The 17,458-nt window shown below is 38.9% G+C and overlaps 1 protein-coding gene across 1 annotated transcript in view; it reads right to left on the bottom strand.

Annotated features, from left to right (window-relative positions):
• Window positions 1-17,458, bottom strand: part of DDX10 (DEAD-box helicase 10) — a 328,324-nt gene that overhangs the window by 225,209 nt on the left and 85,657 nt on the right. The window contains exon 13 of the mRNA XM_077808979.1: window positions 16,570-17,014. Coding sequence (XP_077665105.1) covers window positions 16,570-17,014 — 445 coding nt within the window. The remainder of the gene's footprint in view (window positions 1-16,569; window positions 17,015-17,458) is intronic.

Raw genomic sequence — 17,458 nt, 5'->3', positions numbered from 1 at the left:
ACCAAACAGTCTTATAAACTTAACATCTATTTTAACAATGCTAACACACAGGTGAGCCAGACTGGTTTCCAGCTATGCATTGGTCAAAGTTCAGTGAGACCTAGGGACTTTGGCATAAGCTAGCACCTGGTCTGCCGGCATCAGGAGGGGGATACTGACGACAGTTGTACTGGCTTCCTCAATTTCATCTCCTCTCCCAACTGTTCAGTTTCTTTTTCCCTGCATTTCTCTGCCCTTGTTTCTCTGCCTTCTTCCCCCCACACATACTTCCCTTCAATCCTTTGCTGCCAAGTCACCTAGCCACTTTCTCCCCAGACACACTATCTAGATGCCTCTTTCTTTCAGGTACATTCCCCTCATGGTGGTGGGTAATGTTTCTTCTCTATAACAGGTGCCCACAGTACAAACAGGTCTGATGGCTTCTTGTTCCCAGTTACTTTTTACAGGCTCTAAAGCTTAGCTATGAAGAACATGGACACAGAATCACATGGCAACAAGGAGAGCCAACTCCATCAGACCAATCAGTTTTTCAGGTAACAACATATTCCATCCCCAGACAGCAGTCCACAATTTGAAACTGCTGCCCTATACACATATCCAGTTTTAAAATAGTAAGTAAATGCCACTTCCCCATGAAACTCCTACGGAAACTACTGTTACTGGCAGCGTCATGAATTATCAAGGACTGACTTTGGTGAACATCTGTTGAATCATCCACCAAAACATGATTTCTCTTCTTTAACTCTAAAATGATGAGAGTTTAAAATTACACATCACAGATGTTGGTCCATAAACCTGCTGAACAATCCTGTTTAAAAATGTTTAGGCACAGTTTGCTAAGTGATGATTATTAAAATGGCAGGTGTCTGCATCACAGAAGACATAGCACATAAATGCTTTTGTAGAGGAAGGCTATGTCTACACTAGACACCTTACAGCGGCATGGCTGTACGGGTACAGCTGTGCCGCTACAAAATCTCTCCAGTAGCTCCTCTATGCTGACAAGAGAGACCTCTTCCATTGACAATCAAACCACCCTTAACAAGTGGCGATAGTTAAGTCAGCGGGAGAAGCTCTCCTGCCAACATAGCACTGTGCACACTACCACTTATGTCGCTCAGGGGGGTGCTTTTTTCACACCCCTGAGTGACATAAGTTTCGCCGGCATAAGTGCTAGTATAGACATGGCCTAATTCTCCTTGTTTCCCAGCTGTATTTGGTAGACTTTTAGCAAAAATAATTGTTAGCTGCTTTCTGCTGCCACTATTTCAAGAGGCAGCATTTTGATTTAAATTAGCAGTACATAATGCCAAGGAACATTTCACAATTTCAGCAGTTGGCATTAGGGAAGTTGCTCACTTATAAGCTATACTAGAACTATAAGCATTTCTGAACATTTATCAACATAACATTCAGGCACCAGCCAATTATCACTCCACTTTCTGATGCAGAAGCACCAACTACATAAAAGGAATGTAGATTAAAACGTAAGGGGGGGAAAGCAAGGCAATTCTCAGTTAATCTCTGATTCAGCATATTTGACTCCTTAACTCACTCTTGTACACCCAAATACTACAGTAGGTTGGAGAAGTGCAATATGAAATGAGTATGCACAACTGTACTATTGTAGGTTTTAAGCAAACTAATTTAACAAATGATTTTACAAAAATAATTTGAATGGAACAATGTCCTCATTTTTGAGACACATGACAACACGGCTTAGCTGGTAGTCTCTGGGCTATAAAATCATGGTCTGAAGTTTACTTTATTAGGACTTACCAAATGCTGAGAAATGAGTGCTAAGATCAGTGCTAACTGGCAATGCCATTCTACCAAAAATCACCATGTTGTGTCACAGTTGTTTGCCAAAGTCAGGATCAAGACCTACTCTAAAAACACAACACAGAACCCACATTTTTCCTCTGCATCCTAGCAATAAAACTGTGTAAGAAGACAAAGAACCCTGATGATACCAGAGAACCATTCACTAACTTGGTGGGTTTTGGGGAGTGGAGGAGATCTTAGAAGTTGCTTCACATCAGATATTAAACAGAGGCCCTTTTCTCGCATCTCTAATGACTAAAGTGAAAAAGGTGCATGACAGAGTTCAGGATAATCACAGGATCCTAGCCTATATGAATGAAGGCAGACAATGTTCTAGTGAATGGGAAGGGAAATCCTCAATTCTCATTCCAGCTCCTCTACTGACCACTTGCATGACCTTGGGCAAATCATTTAACCTCACAGGCCTTATACGTAAAAAGATATGGTACTTGAAGATGAGCGTTTTACAGCATTTTACATTTTCAAAATACTGTGCAGTATTATGTTGCAACGCTGGTAAATCAGGTGCCAGCTCTTGCCAAGGCTTTAGGCCTCAGCTGAGCACTGACAAATTCATTGATAGAAACCAGTCTCTTACACCTGTGTGTTAGTATGGTTAAGATTGTTATAAGTCCAATACCTATCTGTTTAGTATTTAGACTTTAATGCAGGCAGAAATTTAGAAGCATTTCATAATCTCACTTATAATTTCTTTATCACATGCTATCAGGCAATATTTAATATTTTGCTTTATAACTAAAAAATGTTTGCCCTGAAACTGTCAGTGTTTCAGAAGGAATCATCTCTTGCCCATCAAAAAGTGCTATGAAAATTAAATGGGCTATTGTGGGACATCAAAATACAAAGACATTGCTCACTGCCCCTCCACATGCTGCGTCCCATCAGCTTGAATTCTGGAAGAAGGAAATAAAGATAATGAACAAGAAAAGTTTTCATCTCTGGGCTGTTTGGACTCTCACAGAGCTGGAGCTACAAAACAGAAGTCAAGATCCCCAGGTTAGACCTAGAAGACATTCAGTGCTGACAGACTGCTACAACTGTGTCACCCTTTGGAACCCCAGTCTGCAACTCATTTGTGTATATAAATTTGCCTGCTTTAACCTGTAAATAACTCTCTCATTCCTTTTTCCTAGTTAATAGATCCTTAGTTTACTATAGGATTGGCTACAAGCACTGTCTGTGATGTGAGATCTGAAGTACAAACTGACTTAGGAGATAGGTGGTCTCTTGGGACTGGAAGCAACCTGAATCTTTTGCGATCTTTCGCGGATAGCAATCACCTGTCACTAAGTCCAGCAGAAGCAGAAGCTCCTAAATGCCTTATTGTCCAATAACTGAGTACTGGAAGCCACCTAATATGAAACAGACATGATACATAATGCCACATGTTTTAGACTGTACTATTTAAATGGGTATTAGTGCCATAAATGTCAAGACAACCTGGACATGATTTGCTGTCCTTATTACTAACATTTCTGATTGAAATTTCAATCATTTAGATTCAATTAAAAGCCACTTCAGCTTTCACAGTTGCCATAACTGACCTGGTTGTCAAACTCCCCTTGAGACAGGGTACGGGGCAACAGCAGCTAAGCCAGCACTCTCATCACAGCTACTCCAATTACTTGCCCCAGAGCACACCTGACTATGGGAACTGCACCCAACTGATAGATGGGGATGGGCTGGAGGGAATTAAAGGCTAATTAACTCATTAGCCCAGATCACACAAACGGTACAGGAACAAAGTGCAAACAGAGTGAGAGTAAATGGGAGAGAGAGAGAGAGAGAAGCAGGGTTGTAGAGTCAGAACCACAAGAGTTCTCTCCTCTCCATGGCTCAGGAGCGGAGGGCTCCATGGTTCTATTGATATGATGCTGCATAGTCTGTAAAGAAAGAGGGAAAGAACACTCTAAATAAAATGAAGGTGTTTTACCAGAAGGTGGACTCTGCGCTCTTTGTGGACTACAAAGTAGGCAGGAGAGGAGTCGGCCCTGCCACACACACCTATTGAAAAGTCTATTTCAGCCTATTTTCTAATCCTAAAACTAGTACAGCTCAATTGTGTGTATCAAGGTGAAGTGCCACTGCTCTTTTCCATCTGTCCTTGAAATAGAGTTTAGTCATTTCCAGCTGAAGTGGACTTTCTGCTGCTTATAAGCCACTAGTTGTAAATGAACTAAACTAACATACTGTAAGTCAGACATAGGCAAATCAAAGAGATTAAAAACCAACAAGCTAATGAAAATACGTTGTCACCTAAATACGTTGTCACCTAAATGAAAATACATTGTCACCTAAATCATGAGGATGCAAAATTGCATTTGAGACAAACTTTCCGCTTCAACAATATCTGCATTCTCAAAAGGAAAATATTTGGATCATTGTATATGCAAGTCAGAACTCAACAGAAGGTAAATTCTCCTTTAAATATGGTAAATAAGATGGCTTCTTACTTACAGTCCCAATCTACTGATTATATACAAAGGACACACAAGAGGAGCTGCAAACCTCTAACATCCCATCATTCATGAAGGTTGGCTTGTCATTTCAACTTTTAGGATTTTGCTTAGAAGCAAGATCTTGCATATCAGAATTACATACAAGACTAGAGTGACCAGACAGCAAATGTGAAAAATCGGGATGGGTGTGGGAGGGGAATAGGAGCCTATATAAGAAAAAGACACGAAAATCGGGACATCTGGTCACCCTATACAAGACAATACACTGCACCTTTACTAATAAGAAGGCTCAAACTACAGAGATCCAATATCTATCATAAACAGGCAGATTTCAAAATGAAGACACCAAATGTCACTGTTAATCCTAAATAAGTATTCACAATAAAATTTTAGAAAGATTACTTGTTTAGGACAACCATTTTATGCATTACACACAGCTTAGTAAGAGATGGAGAGAAGACGTATTTGAATGGTAAAAAAAAATCAAAACAAATCATCAGTAACTCAGGCATGTTGCTCTTCCCTCCTCTGCACAACTTCCCATTTACCTGAGTACCATAGGAAGCATTACACAGTGAACAAGAGGAGCTAGTCATTTATCTATATCAACTTGTGAAACAACCAACACTGTACTATGTGCAGAAGTCCTTAAATAATGCACTGGAATAGGAGACAGAGAAAACATTGGGAATGCATTCGAAAGATGATGCAAGAGATACTGAAGCACCTTTACTTAGCAGAGTGCAAAAGGGCCTATTGCCATTAAAAGCATTTTTTTATTCCCCACTTCCACCCCCAAACTGGTTTCAAAACCTTTGCAGGATTCTTACTAGGTTAGAGTAGGACAAGAACACTCTATTTTAAAATAATACTGGCAAGAAGATGGACAGCCCCAATAAGCCCAATATGGAACAGTGCCCCAAAAAGCAATATAAAACGTAACATTGAAGCATGTCTCTAGATAGATCATTGTTTACTAAGTGCTTTCAAGTATGGACGCATTCTCTGACAATGTTTTTTGAAATGACATCCAGTTGCATTAAATTGGATGTCACAATCTTTCCTGTAAGCAAATGTTGCTTGAACGGACGTTATTGGAGCTGCATACAAAGAGTTTAATTTTTTATACACTTGTTTTCATTTAATTTTCAGAATACACATGCAGTTTGCTGTCGAGGTTGAAGAAGCTTGTGACTTTTGTTGACAGGTCTTGTTTCCACTTGCTTTAAATAAAATTATTTTCCCATTATGTAGCAAGTTTTTGGAGCACTTTGTTTTGCTTGTATCCAACCCTATACCAGCTTATTTCACTTTTACAGCAACCAGTGGTTTGTATGTAGCACACGGTGCTCTCATACCACAACTTGAAATAACCAGGAACCCTCTATTTCTAACCTAGATGGGAAAGAGCTGAGGCAGCAACGATAATAATTTATGGTATACGTCAAGGTGTTAATCTTCAATTAAGGTGTACATGAAAATAAATATTTCTGTGCTCAATTTGCTACAAGGTTAACATTGCAAAGCGTCTTTAAGGAAGCAAAGCATGCTCACTTTAAAGATACTGGGCAGTGTTAAAACAGCTTTGCTCTACTGTGCATGAACAACCGGGGTGCACCCTATCTACAGAAAGGAGCAAGAGAAGGCTTCACAGGTGTGGAACCACAATCCTGCTGCTATCCAAGCACACCCACATGGTGGACATTTTCTGCCCTTTCATCCAAGGAACAGCTCCTGGAGGAGCCACTTGCCTCTGACTAGTAATGATAGCCAAAGCACTGAAGAGGTTTCTAGAAACAACCAACAAAGGATGCTTGAGTTGGTAAGAAAAAATATCTGAATGCAATGATTGATCAAAATCTGACTGAAAGTAGAAGAGCAGAAGGAAACCCCTTTGGGTCCAGACAGTAATAGAAGTAATCATATTTAGTCAAAGTTGTTAAAAATGCTTCTAATCCATCTGCACTGTAGCATGCTTCCTTTTTGCCTATGTGCAGAGAAGAAAGTATTAGAGAACTGTGTTTCAAGTTTGGTACCTATTAAGGCTAAAACATGGCTCCTTAATACATTTTCTATTGCAAATCAATGTTGAAACAAGCAGTTACCTGGTGTTTTTTGGAGTCGATTGCCAACAAGATTAGTTATAAGAAGGTTTATCCCTATCTGTCATTTTCCGTGCTTTTGTAAATTTAAGCCTGCAGATGTTCGAGTCACAATAGATTCATAGATACTAAGGTCAGAAGGGACCATTATCATCATCCAATCTGACCTCCTGCACAACGCAGGCCACAGAATCTCACCCACCCACTCCTGCAAAATACCTCTCACCTATGTCTGAGCTGTTGAAGACCTCAAATCGTGGTTTAAAGACAGGCCCTCTTCCAATCTGCCCTGGAGGAAAATTCCTTCCCGACCCCAAATATGGTGATCAGCTAAACCCTGAGCATATGGGCAAGATTCACCAGCTACAGAAAATTCTTTCCTGGGTAACTCAGATCCCACCCCATCTAACATCCCAATATTCCAGTGTAGAGTGTTTATTGTATCTGCAGGGTGTGGGGAAATTCTAGTGTATGCCTGCCCTTGAATTACAAACCAAGCTAATTAGTTGAGACAGGATCACATTGTCTGAAACAGTTTTCCATAATGTCCTCCTAGAGGATCAACAATTTATGATCCCATATCCTAAAATGCAAAATCCATACCACAGGACAAGCCAGAAAATGTATCACATTTATGGCTAGACGACCCTATCACTGAACAATAAGCAAAAAAAGAAAAGAAAACTACTTCAGGCTCTATCCTTGTTCTCAACTACACGGTCCTGCAGTGCTTTTAAAAAACAATAACTCCTGCATTTGCAAGCACAACAGCTGATCTCACAAAATCAAAATATAAAAATAAAGTATCTAGATTTTTTAAAGTTTTTAAAAATATGAATATTGCTAAATATTGTTCCACACATTTTAAACAAATAACTTCTATTATGTTATAGCCAACGATTAGATAATACTGATTATATATTTGATAGTCACTAATTCTAACCTAATTCTAAGAAATATTACTCTCCTAAATAAAAAACATAAAGAATACAACATACGTTTAAAATCCTGATGCATTCAAGTAAAATTCACAAATAAAAACAAATCATAACCATGACTCTCAAAAAAAATGAGCTCAGAAACTTATTGAACTTTAATATCTACTAAAGTCCTGCCACCTTATCCAAGGTCTCATTTTTTACATGGCAGTACAGAGAAACCTTAGTCTTTGTTTTTATTTGCTACAAAAATAGGAAGGCAGAGTGTGTATAAGAGAGACAATGAGAATACAGGGAAAGAGTGAAATAGCTACTGATGCTGTGCTATTAATGGAACTAATATATTTGAGCTATCCTGCTTCAGGATGTGTCCTAACTTTCAATATCAGATTACATAACAGATATTCAATGACAAAGAAAATAAGTCCAAGGAAAGTCACTTACCTCTCCTACTCCACCTTTAGTTTAAGTGGGACACAAAATTTCAAAGCAATCCCATTCCCACTGTTTCAAAGCCAGCTTTATAACCTACTAATAATGCCCTAAAGTGGAGACCCAAGGCCAAAAGTAATTCCTAGTCTATGTCTAGAACACCCACTAAAATACACGTAATTTACTTTGTAAGCTATTAGCATCAATGTGCTAAGAAAATTAGCAATCAAATCTCTACTGCAAATCACTTCTGAAAGATAGCAATGGCAGGGACTTAAAGGAAAAGCACCCAGAGATAGAGATAAATTACAGAACTTTGGAGGCATCAGCAGCATATTAGGGATTTGTTGTTTTGTTAAAATAATTTTCCTATTGCTATGTGGTCTCTATTAATCTTATGCATATAACATGAACATCAATTTAACTGTTTAGAATTTGCTGTTTTGAGTACACTATAGCTTGAGATAGAATCACTTATGCCAAAAGCTACGAGTTGGTCAGGTCACAGATTCTGTGATTTTAGGTGATGTCCGTGACTTCAGCCCTGGGCGGCGGGGCTCCCATGATTTGCCTGCATCCTGTCCGTCACTTTTACTAAAAAGCCACGTGACAAAATCTTAGCCTTACTTATGCCTCAGTTACCTTTTTAGCACCAAAAATTTCAACTACATCCAAGTCCTACACAAACTCCATCTAAAAAAAGAAAGATGGGGTGCTTAGCAGCACTTGTAGGCCAATTTTTATGCTATTTGATATTTAGCATTTAACTGTTACAAAGTGTGTACCAGTTTTCATTCTATTCTTCCCATGAAAACCCAAGCATGCCTCTGTGCCCCCTTGGGGCAAGAGCAATTGGGACAAATGCCCAGTTTTGCCAATGAAACTCTAGCGTAGCAATTTGAGAGCCCAGAAAATGAGGAACACACTATTGACCACCTAGGAAAGGTTTCATTTAAATGAATTGCCCAGCATAGGAACTCCATGGCACAGGCAGGGATAAAATCCAACTCTCCAACGCAGCACTTAACTGCCTTAATCATGACACCACCCTTCCTCTTCCTTAAATCCCCTGCCCCATTTACTAAACACCTTCCAATTACTGCAACAAACCAGGTGGGGTTCCTAGAGACAACAGTCTGATTCATCCCCAGTGCAGGTATGTCCTCTGCACTGAATGAGGCAGGTGCCTTGTGAAGAAAACCATAGGTAAAAAAAAAAACTAATAAAAGAATTACTGAATGTCAGTCAGGAGACACTACTTTGCTGTCTTCAGATAATTAACCAAAACAAAGTTTACCGTGTCCATGAAGAAAGACTCAGACCAACAATATCTCACCTCTCTACTGTAACAGGAAGGTATAAGAAGAGATAATTTAACAGCATGACTTTGCTGGAAGAAGAATTCATGTGAGATTGGTGCTCCATTTCCTGTGTAATGCTGACAATTTGTCAATCTAAAATTCCCATCATGCAATATGAGAAATTTTACAGTCCTTGTTTCAACAGTACTTATAACTCAAATGTAATTTATCAAAATGATAGATATTTTCATTCTTTAGTTTAATGCTATACAAATTAGGATATTGTTTAAATCTGTTCATAATCTTAAAAATAATTATATACATGCTTCCAAAATCCCTAGAGAGTTCTGCTATTTTTAAGGCAAGGAACTTCACATAACACTTAACCAGAAAGCAAACAAGGCAAAAATTCTGACAAATTACTGTAATCATCACTCAATGTATAATTTTAATATCTATTAAATGGACACACAAAAAGCAAACCAAAGATGCATTGTATTGAATCTTTCCATACAATTTCTACAGTACACATTTCTAGATTAAAGAACAAAATAAATCTTCAGTAAGAGATTCTTTCTTCTACTGAAAAATATAAGAAACCATTAAATTAAAATGTTAAGCCCTAGACTGAATTTTCCATGATAATCCACTTTAAACAGCATACTACTATATACACCATTCAACATTAAAGTGCACAGCTAGACACAAGTGCTTTGTGCCTCTACTTTAATAGACACACACTGGGAAATATTTCAACAGATAACAATTTTAATCAAACAGTTAAAATCTTAAAGTTAAAAAATTTTATGCTTTAATTTTTAAGCTTACAATGGTTCATAAGCACAGCTGCAGATTACAAACTTGCGTGCACCCTGTGCTCTTGCTGAACAGCTAGAAACGGCATATCAAGCCACACAAGGTCATCCTTCAAGATACATCATTTATCTTGAAGTCTTCATTGATCAAAATTCTACCTTGATGTTTCAAGATAACTAGACCTTCTACCTGCCTGGACTTACGAGAAAACAGAAGGTAGCTTCCTTGTAGCTGCCTACTGGACACTTTGATCTCATCAAACAGACGTTTATCAGAGGGACAGGAAAACTGTTTCACCACACAATCGGGGCTTATTCCTTCACCCACTTATTTCCCTGGTCCTTCTCGCATGAACAGAGAGCAACAATACCCGAAGTCCAAAGGTGCAAACAATTCAATGTTGATTGAGGTGAACTTCCAGCAAGCATGATTCCAGTTTCCTTCCTTAGTGTCCTCCTTCCCAGCTCTGACACCACAGAGCCTTATACCTGTGTCCCTGTTCCCATTCCTGCCCTTAGCCAAACATGATTCCAATTTCCCCACCCCCATTCCCTGTTCCCATTTCCCCCTTTAGCAAAACATGATTCCAATTTCTCCACCCCATTTCCTCCCCACACACACACACACACACACAAACACACACTTCCTGACTGACTGCAGACTATATAGTAAAACTTGAGTTCTGCTTAGCTATACCTTAACCAATCATTTTCCTGAAATTTAACTAACCAATCCTAACATATTGTAACGTGATTATGTAACCAATTATATCCCACCACCTTAATTAGTTTACACCCAGCAAAATTAATTATATAGCAGACAGGAACAATCACAGAACCAGACAGAGATTATACAGACAAACAATGGGGAAATGGGGACTACAGTGATAGAACAAACACAGAAATGAGGATTTCATATCCCAGCTATTGATAAGTGAGTTCTTGCCAGACAGGATGCTATCAAACTAAGTTTCCTTTTACATCGTCTAGGCACTTCCCTTTCTCTGGAGGCGATAGGCATTATCAGGACAGGACTGCATTCCTAACAGCCCAATAGCACCTTATTTCCATGTGACTAGTTTGGAATGTGAGGATGTGACCGGTGGCTTTAGCCAAAGATCTTAGCCTAAGCACAGGGCCTCAGACTGTCACAGTAAGAGAAGGACCTTACACCGGCAGACAGTGATTTTGATTCTTTCTTTTATATCTCTATAACTAGCTAAGTGATAAGAATACACCTAAATTCTTAGAGTATAGGCCTTTACAGACAGGCCTGAATATCTATATCCTAACAGCTGGGAGTTTCAAGCATGAGTCTTTTCACTGGTGGTCTCTGACCAGGAGTATAACGTAGGTACATTTTCCTTTAAGCTCAGTAACCTTCCAGATACAATGAAGTGATGCTGTTGGTTTGGATTTTGGTTTCGTTTGTTTGTTCGTTCATTGTTTCGGGGCAGAGGGGTTGCCACAGAAACTTTTAACTCCAGAATGTTCAATTCAGATGAATTGAAACCAAACTACCAACCTACTAGAGGATACTCTGTTTCAAAGAACGTTTATATTTGTTTAAGTAGTTTCTTCACACAGAACGATTCTCAGAGTAGATATATTCGAGGATGCCCACTGGCCTTGGTGCCTCATCCAACTATGTCACAATACCCAATGTGTTATACAGAAAGGAAATATTTGCTTAAAAATGCAACGCCACACAGAGCAATACACCGGTGATAAGCACATGCACAAGCAAAATTTGAGTACTTGTGCTTGCAATTATATTCACAAACAGCTTCCTATCTCAGATTATAGTAGGACTGGCCTTCAGTATTTCATCTTCTCCAGGTCTAGAAATATTTCCTTAACACACCTACTCATTTGAGCAAAATACACTCTGGGCTAGCAATAAAGAAAAAAATGCCCTTGCTCCTATTTGTATGCAGAAACCAAAATACTTCACAAACGTTACACACAGATTATTTAGCTAGCATTCTGCACTTGCAACAATATTGTATATAAAATTTTCAGGTTAGCAACATTCACCACACAGAATCAGTTTATTTAGACTGATGTCATAGTTTATTATGGCAGTCATGCCAACAGTGACCACCAGAGGTAAAGATGCAAACACTTTCTGTTATAATATCTTGTTTTATTATCCTCACAGGTTTCTGAAATATTCAACTTTGGGATGCTAAGGTTCTATACTTGGTCCATATAGATGGTAGATTTTGAACATTCTGAGCATCAGTTGATTCTAACAATGAAAGGAAAAGAGTGGCATAAAAATAATCTTTCCCCACCGTGACGTTGCACTCCATATGATTTTATGAAAATATGCTAATGAGTGTGAATATAATGTAACTGGAATATGCTTCATGGCAAATGTCTCTTGTAAGGTATCATTACAAAGCGGGTAATCTACTGAGTGTAATCATCCTATTTGTATAACTGTATCATTCTTGTTTCTGAAACTAGAAATATGAAATATAACTCTGAGGTCATATTGTAATTATGCAAAGTGTGGGCCATTAATGGTGGTTTGGAATCTTGATGGCTCCCATCAACTAGGACAATTGACTGTAGATGGCTCTGTTTACTTTTAAGTCTTCCTGTATACCTGTGTGCTGGCAAGTGGATAATGAAGGCTGGAATCCATCTTTAACCAGGTGCTTTTCCATTTAGGAGGGACAGGAACCCAGAGAGGGACAAAGGATTCCCGTCTTGTGCAAAAGATATATAAGGGGATGGAACAGAACAAAGGGGCTGCAGTCATGAGAAATCCCTTAGCTACCAACTGAGCTGGAACAAGGACTGTATCAGGGGAAAAGGATTGTGCCCAGACTATGAAGGCATCCAGTCTGTGACAGAAGCTTACTGAAACATCTCTGAGGATGAGATATTATCTGTATTCCGTTTTCTTACCATATTAGGGTTAGACTTACGTGTTTTATTTTATTTTGCTTGGTAATTCACTTTGTTCTGTCTATTACTTGGAACCACTTAAATCCTACTTTTTGTATTTAATAAAATCACTTTTTATTTATTTAATTAACCCAGAGTATGTATTAATACTTTTGGGGGGGGGGGGGGGAACAGCTGCGCATACCTCTCTATCAGTGTTATAGAGGGCGAACAATTTATGAATTTACCCTGTATAAGGCTTATAAAACAGATTTGGGGTTTGGACCCCATTGGGAGCTGGGTATCTGAGTGTTGGAGACAGGAGCACTTCTTAAGCTCTTTTCAGTTAAGCCTGCAGCTCGTGGGGGACGTGGTTCAGACTTGGATCTGTGTTTGCAGCAGGCAAGCGTGTCTGGCTCAAACCAGGCAAGGGACTGAAGTCCCAAGCTGGCAGGGAAAACAGGCTCAGAGGTAGTCTAGGCACACCAGGTGGCAGTCCCAAAGGGGGTTTCTGTGATCCAACCCGTCACACCCGCTATTTAAACAATGTTAGTCACACTATTTGAATAGAGCTGGCTCAAAAAAAAGTCTGAGGTGTGAAAGCTGACATGAATAAAGTCCTGCTTGAGGAAGAGGGTAACTTAACTTTGTTTTTCAAAGTGTCATTGTGATTTAACATATCTAAGTCTGCTTGAAAATTGTTGACAGTGCTCTCTGACAGAGGCAGGATATCGAGTCAGAGAGACCAGCAATCTGATCCAATGTGGGCACTTAGCTTGACATAATAAAAGGAAACAAATCTCATTTACAGAGGACTTTTTGTTGGAGTTCAAGTATAAACATGCTACTGTGAATCTCTAGTCAGCAACAAGCTAAGAAGGCCATTTAAAACAATACCAACAAACAGTCTTAAAATATTTAAAAACATCTTTGTAGTTGCTGTGTAATTTACACCAAGAAAACTGCATAAATAAAAAAGTTATATATCTATAAAAGGTTACCAAAGAAAGCATTGAGGCAAAGCTCACTTCGGAATTTCAGCGACCTCTCATGCAAATACTGTATTCCTTTCGAACAGTTATATAAGAAGTGAGGGGAGCAAAGACAGTAGGGAGCAAGGAAAGGCTGTCAGGATGTATCCAGTTAAACTCAGACGGCTAAAAGCTGGGACTGGACAACATTTTCTGCCCCTTTTTCTCCCATCTCACCTTCCAGTTACCTATATGCAAAACTCACAGGCCAACGAACATAAGATTTTTATAGAAGTTCTCGTCATAGAAGGCAACATTTTAAACTAAACTAAATGTGTTAAAAACTGCTGTTCAGCAAATACAAAACTCAGAATTTGATAACAGAAATGCTTGAGGAGCAAGCCATAAGACAGACATATTCCCAGGTTTCATGCATGAGTGCCTATAACTGGTGTGGGTCTTTTGAACACTAATGTGAAAGACTTTAAAACCATTAATTTTTTTTGCAAGTAGATAAAACCAAGATATCAACCCTGCCTCAAAGAAAATAACCTCCGCCTTGCTTGAGCTTACATAAACTGACTCATGAATCCTTAATGCAAGGACAGTATCAAAATGTTACTTGCGGAGGTTCAAAATGGCTCTCTTCTAATCACTAATACTTCTCAGAACACTTCTCTAGCTAACATTCTTAAAAATGGAAGCACCTCTTTTTGCCATTTGTCAAATATAACATCCAAAACCACCTCCTACTAAAATACAAATATTAATATAGTCTTCTGATTAAGCATGCAAAATTATCCTGGAAAGAGATTGGAAACCTGGCACAATTCCTGGTTAACATGAGCAGCTCTCTCACACCAACTACAGATAAATGTTTGTGTTTTTTAAATGGCAATTCCTTTCCGGGGTACTGGAATAATTTTTATAGTGGGGGTGCTGAGAGCCATTGAATCAAGCAGTAAACCCTGTATATAATGGAAACTACTTACAGCCAGGGAGTGCAGTAGTACTCCCACCACCCCTAGTTCCAGCATCTACGTTCCCTTCTGCCTGAAGCTGAAATTTTAATAATTGTTTCTGATTTTTTACATGTCAATATGCTTTCTCCTCATATTGCATTTACACTAGAATTCAAAACATTTTGGTAGACACCACATAAGCAGAAAACTAAATAAAGTAGGCAGGAAAATCCTACTGATGGAGGGGATTGCCCAGGGACAGGCAGTGGGGCCCAGGAGCAGCACACTGACAAGAAGCTGAATAGCATATAGTCTTCCCCCATCCTCATTCCATTATTCCCCGTCAACATCTCCCAGGTATATAAATATCTCCAACTACTTTTTCCTAACAACCCTGAAGGAGGTTGGGGTGGGGAGGGAACATTACACTCAAGCCTACAAGCTGGATAACTCCAGTCCCCACTCTGCCTGAGACTTTTAGTGGGGAAAAAATACACTACTCTGCCCGATACACAGATATCCGAGCCATGGGCAGCCAGTGAACCGGCCGTTGTGGAAGGTTAGCCCCCGACCCCTCCCCTTCTACCTAAGGCCCTATCCCTCGCCCTCCCCGTATGTCACCCTCCCCCACTGAAGCCCAGAGCACCCCTCCCCCATGGCCACCCCACCCTAGTCCTAGACCCGAGTCCTGGGTCACCCCGGGCAGCCAGGCAGCAAAAAGATTCCCATAAAAGTTAGATGCTGGAGTACAAACCTGGTACTGCACAACTGCCCAGGATTTCAAAGCAGTGTGACATGTCACTTATTAAATAGCCTGTTTCCAAGTAATACTCTTACAAAAAAAAGTGAAACAATTTTCAGCATCTTTTTTTAAAAAGATATTCACAGGCTGACTGGAGAGCATAAAATTAAAACAATTGCTTTCCACTTTGTGTGACAATAAAGATTCAATGAAAGATAGACAGACACTTAAAAATAACTAATTTTGCTTAATAGAAGGATCTCTTTATAAATATATCTAAGTAAAAAACACTACCCCACCAAGTCGCCGTGAAACATACTGTCATTTAAATTTAGCTTTTTGTAGTAACGAAACTAATGGATCACTATGTGAAAAGATACATTATCAAGTGTAACATTTTCCATAAATATCATGACTATACTTAATAGAATACTGCATTTGAAAAATGCTACATTTGTCAGAATATGAAGCAAAGAGGGATACTGAGGTGTCAATCCATATACACTTGCCACAGAAATGAAAGATCTAGATGAACACTTTTAATAAACCTTTATAACTGTTTTACAAGAAGCGTTCTCTTAGTTACTGGCTTAGCTCCCAATAGCAAAGGTCTCATTAAAAGTAAAATTCATGGTGTGAAGGATACATTATTGTAAAGAACATTTGTAATGATTTGTATTATGAAGTGGTGCATAATGAATTACAATGAGGTTCCCAGCTCCATAAACTGTAAAACCTCATCAATTTAGTTAAAGTTATGACGGTCTCTGCTGCTACTTTTAGGACAGTACAAGAAAATTGGTAAGTGTAAAGACTTAAAACTGTTAAATTTCTCAGATATCTACGTTATGAATAATATAACACAGGCCATCCATGAGGTGGGATGCTGTTCGTTCACATCTATCTATATCTATATCTATAAGAACTAATATAAATCATGCAATTTCAATTAAGGCCAATTCTGTCCTCTGATACAGGTTGGCAACTCATTTGATATCAAATTAGCATTGTGTAGGGGCAGAATTTTGTTCTTACTCTATTCTCTTATGCAGGTTGCATTAACTGAAAATGAGACTCATGAAGTTCATACCAAAACGCACTTACCAATACTGCAAGATCTTTAGCTTCCAAGCCAAAAACGTTCTGCCGTTTCACTGTCAGCAAATCAAGATCTCTAAAGTCGTCATCATTATCCTCAAAGAAATTAATGGATTCTGCTTTTGGAACCTTGTTTATTGAAGAAACTTCTTCTTTTTCAGATAATTCCCCTGACTCATCGCCCTCTTTGTCAACGACTTTGCTGGGGAGTTCTTTTTCCTCTGGTGGTTCTTTTTTTCCCTCTCCTTTCATTCTTTGAACAGTAGATATCTTTTCTTTAAAATGAGTTTGGCTTTCCTCCACCTCTTCATCGCTTACTAAGGAGCATGCATCTTCACACTGCCCTGTCCCTTTTGGGTGGCCTTTTCCTTCCAGTGACTCATTCACAGATAATTGTTTCTGGGCTTTCTGAAGAAATCTAACCCGAGGTGCCACTGCAAGGCCAAGGGAGCTAAAGCATGGAATTAAAAATAACAAAAAATTAATCTGAAACTGAAAACAATTCTACAAAGTTAGAAGTGATCAACAGGGTTCTGCGCTTAATTTCAATGTTTTATGTTTAATGTATTTTGATTGGAGTATGTACAAACTAGAATCTCCTGATTTTTTTGTTTATTTTATTTACACAAACACACACACACAGAGTCAAATTGTTGGAAAAATTCAAGCCAACAAATACGGGGGGAAACAACTGGAAACATAAGGAGCTCATTAGGAGGGCAATGCTGAGAAAACAGTACTCCCAAAAGAAACCTAGAGTGATGGCAAATGGCAAATTAAATTACATTTACAATATAATAGATGGCATAAATGACAATGCAATTTAGTACTGCAGAGGCAGAAGATTCATGTCACACACCAAGGAAACAAGGGTATTCATCATTGCTGAGACTGT

The sequence above is a fragment of the Eretmochelys imbricata genome, chromosome 1 (genome assembly GCF_965152235.1).
Source record: "Eretmochelys imbricata isolate rEreImb1 chromosome 1, rEreImb1.hap1, whole genome shotgun sequence".
In the NCBI taxonomy this organism is placed as follows: domain Eukaryota; kingdom Metazoa; phylum Chordata; order Testudines; family Cheloniidae; genus Eretmochelys; species Eretmochelys imbricata.
Note: the sequence above shows the minus strand (reverse complement) of the source record. Positions and strands in the feature narration are given on the sequence as shown.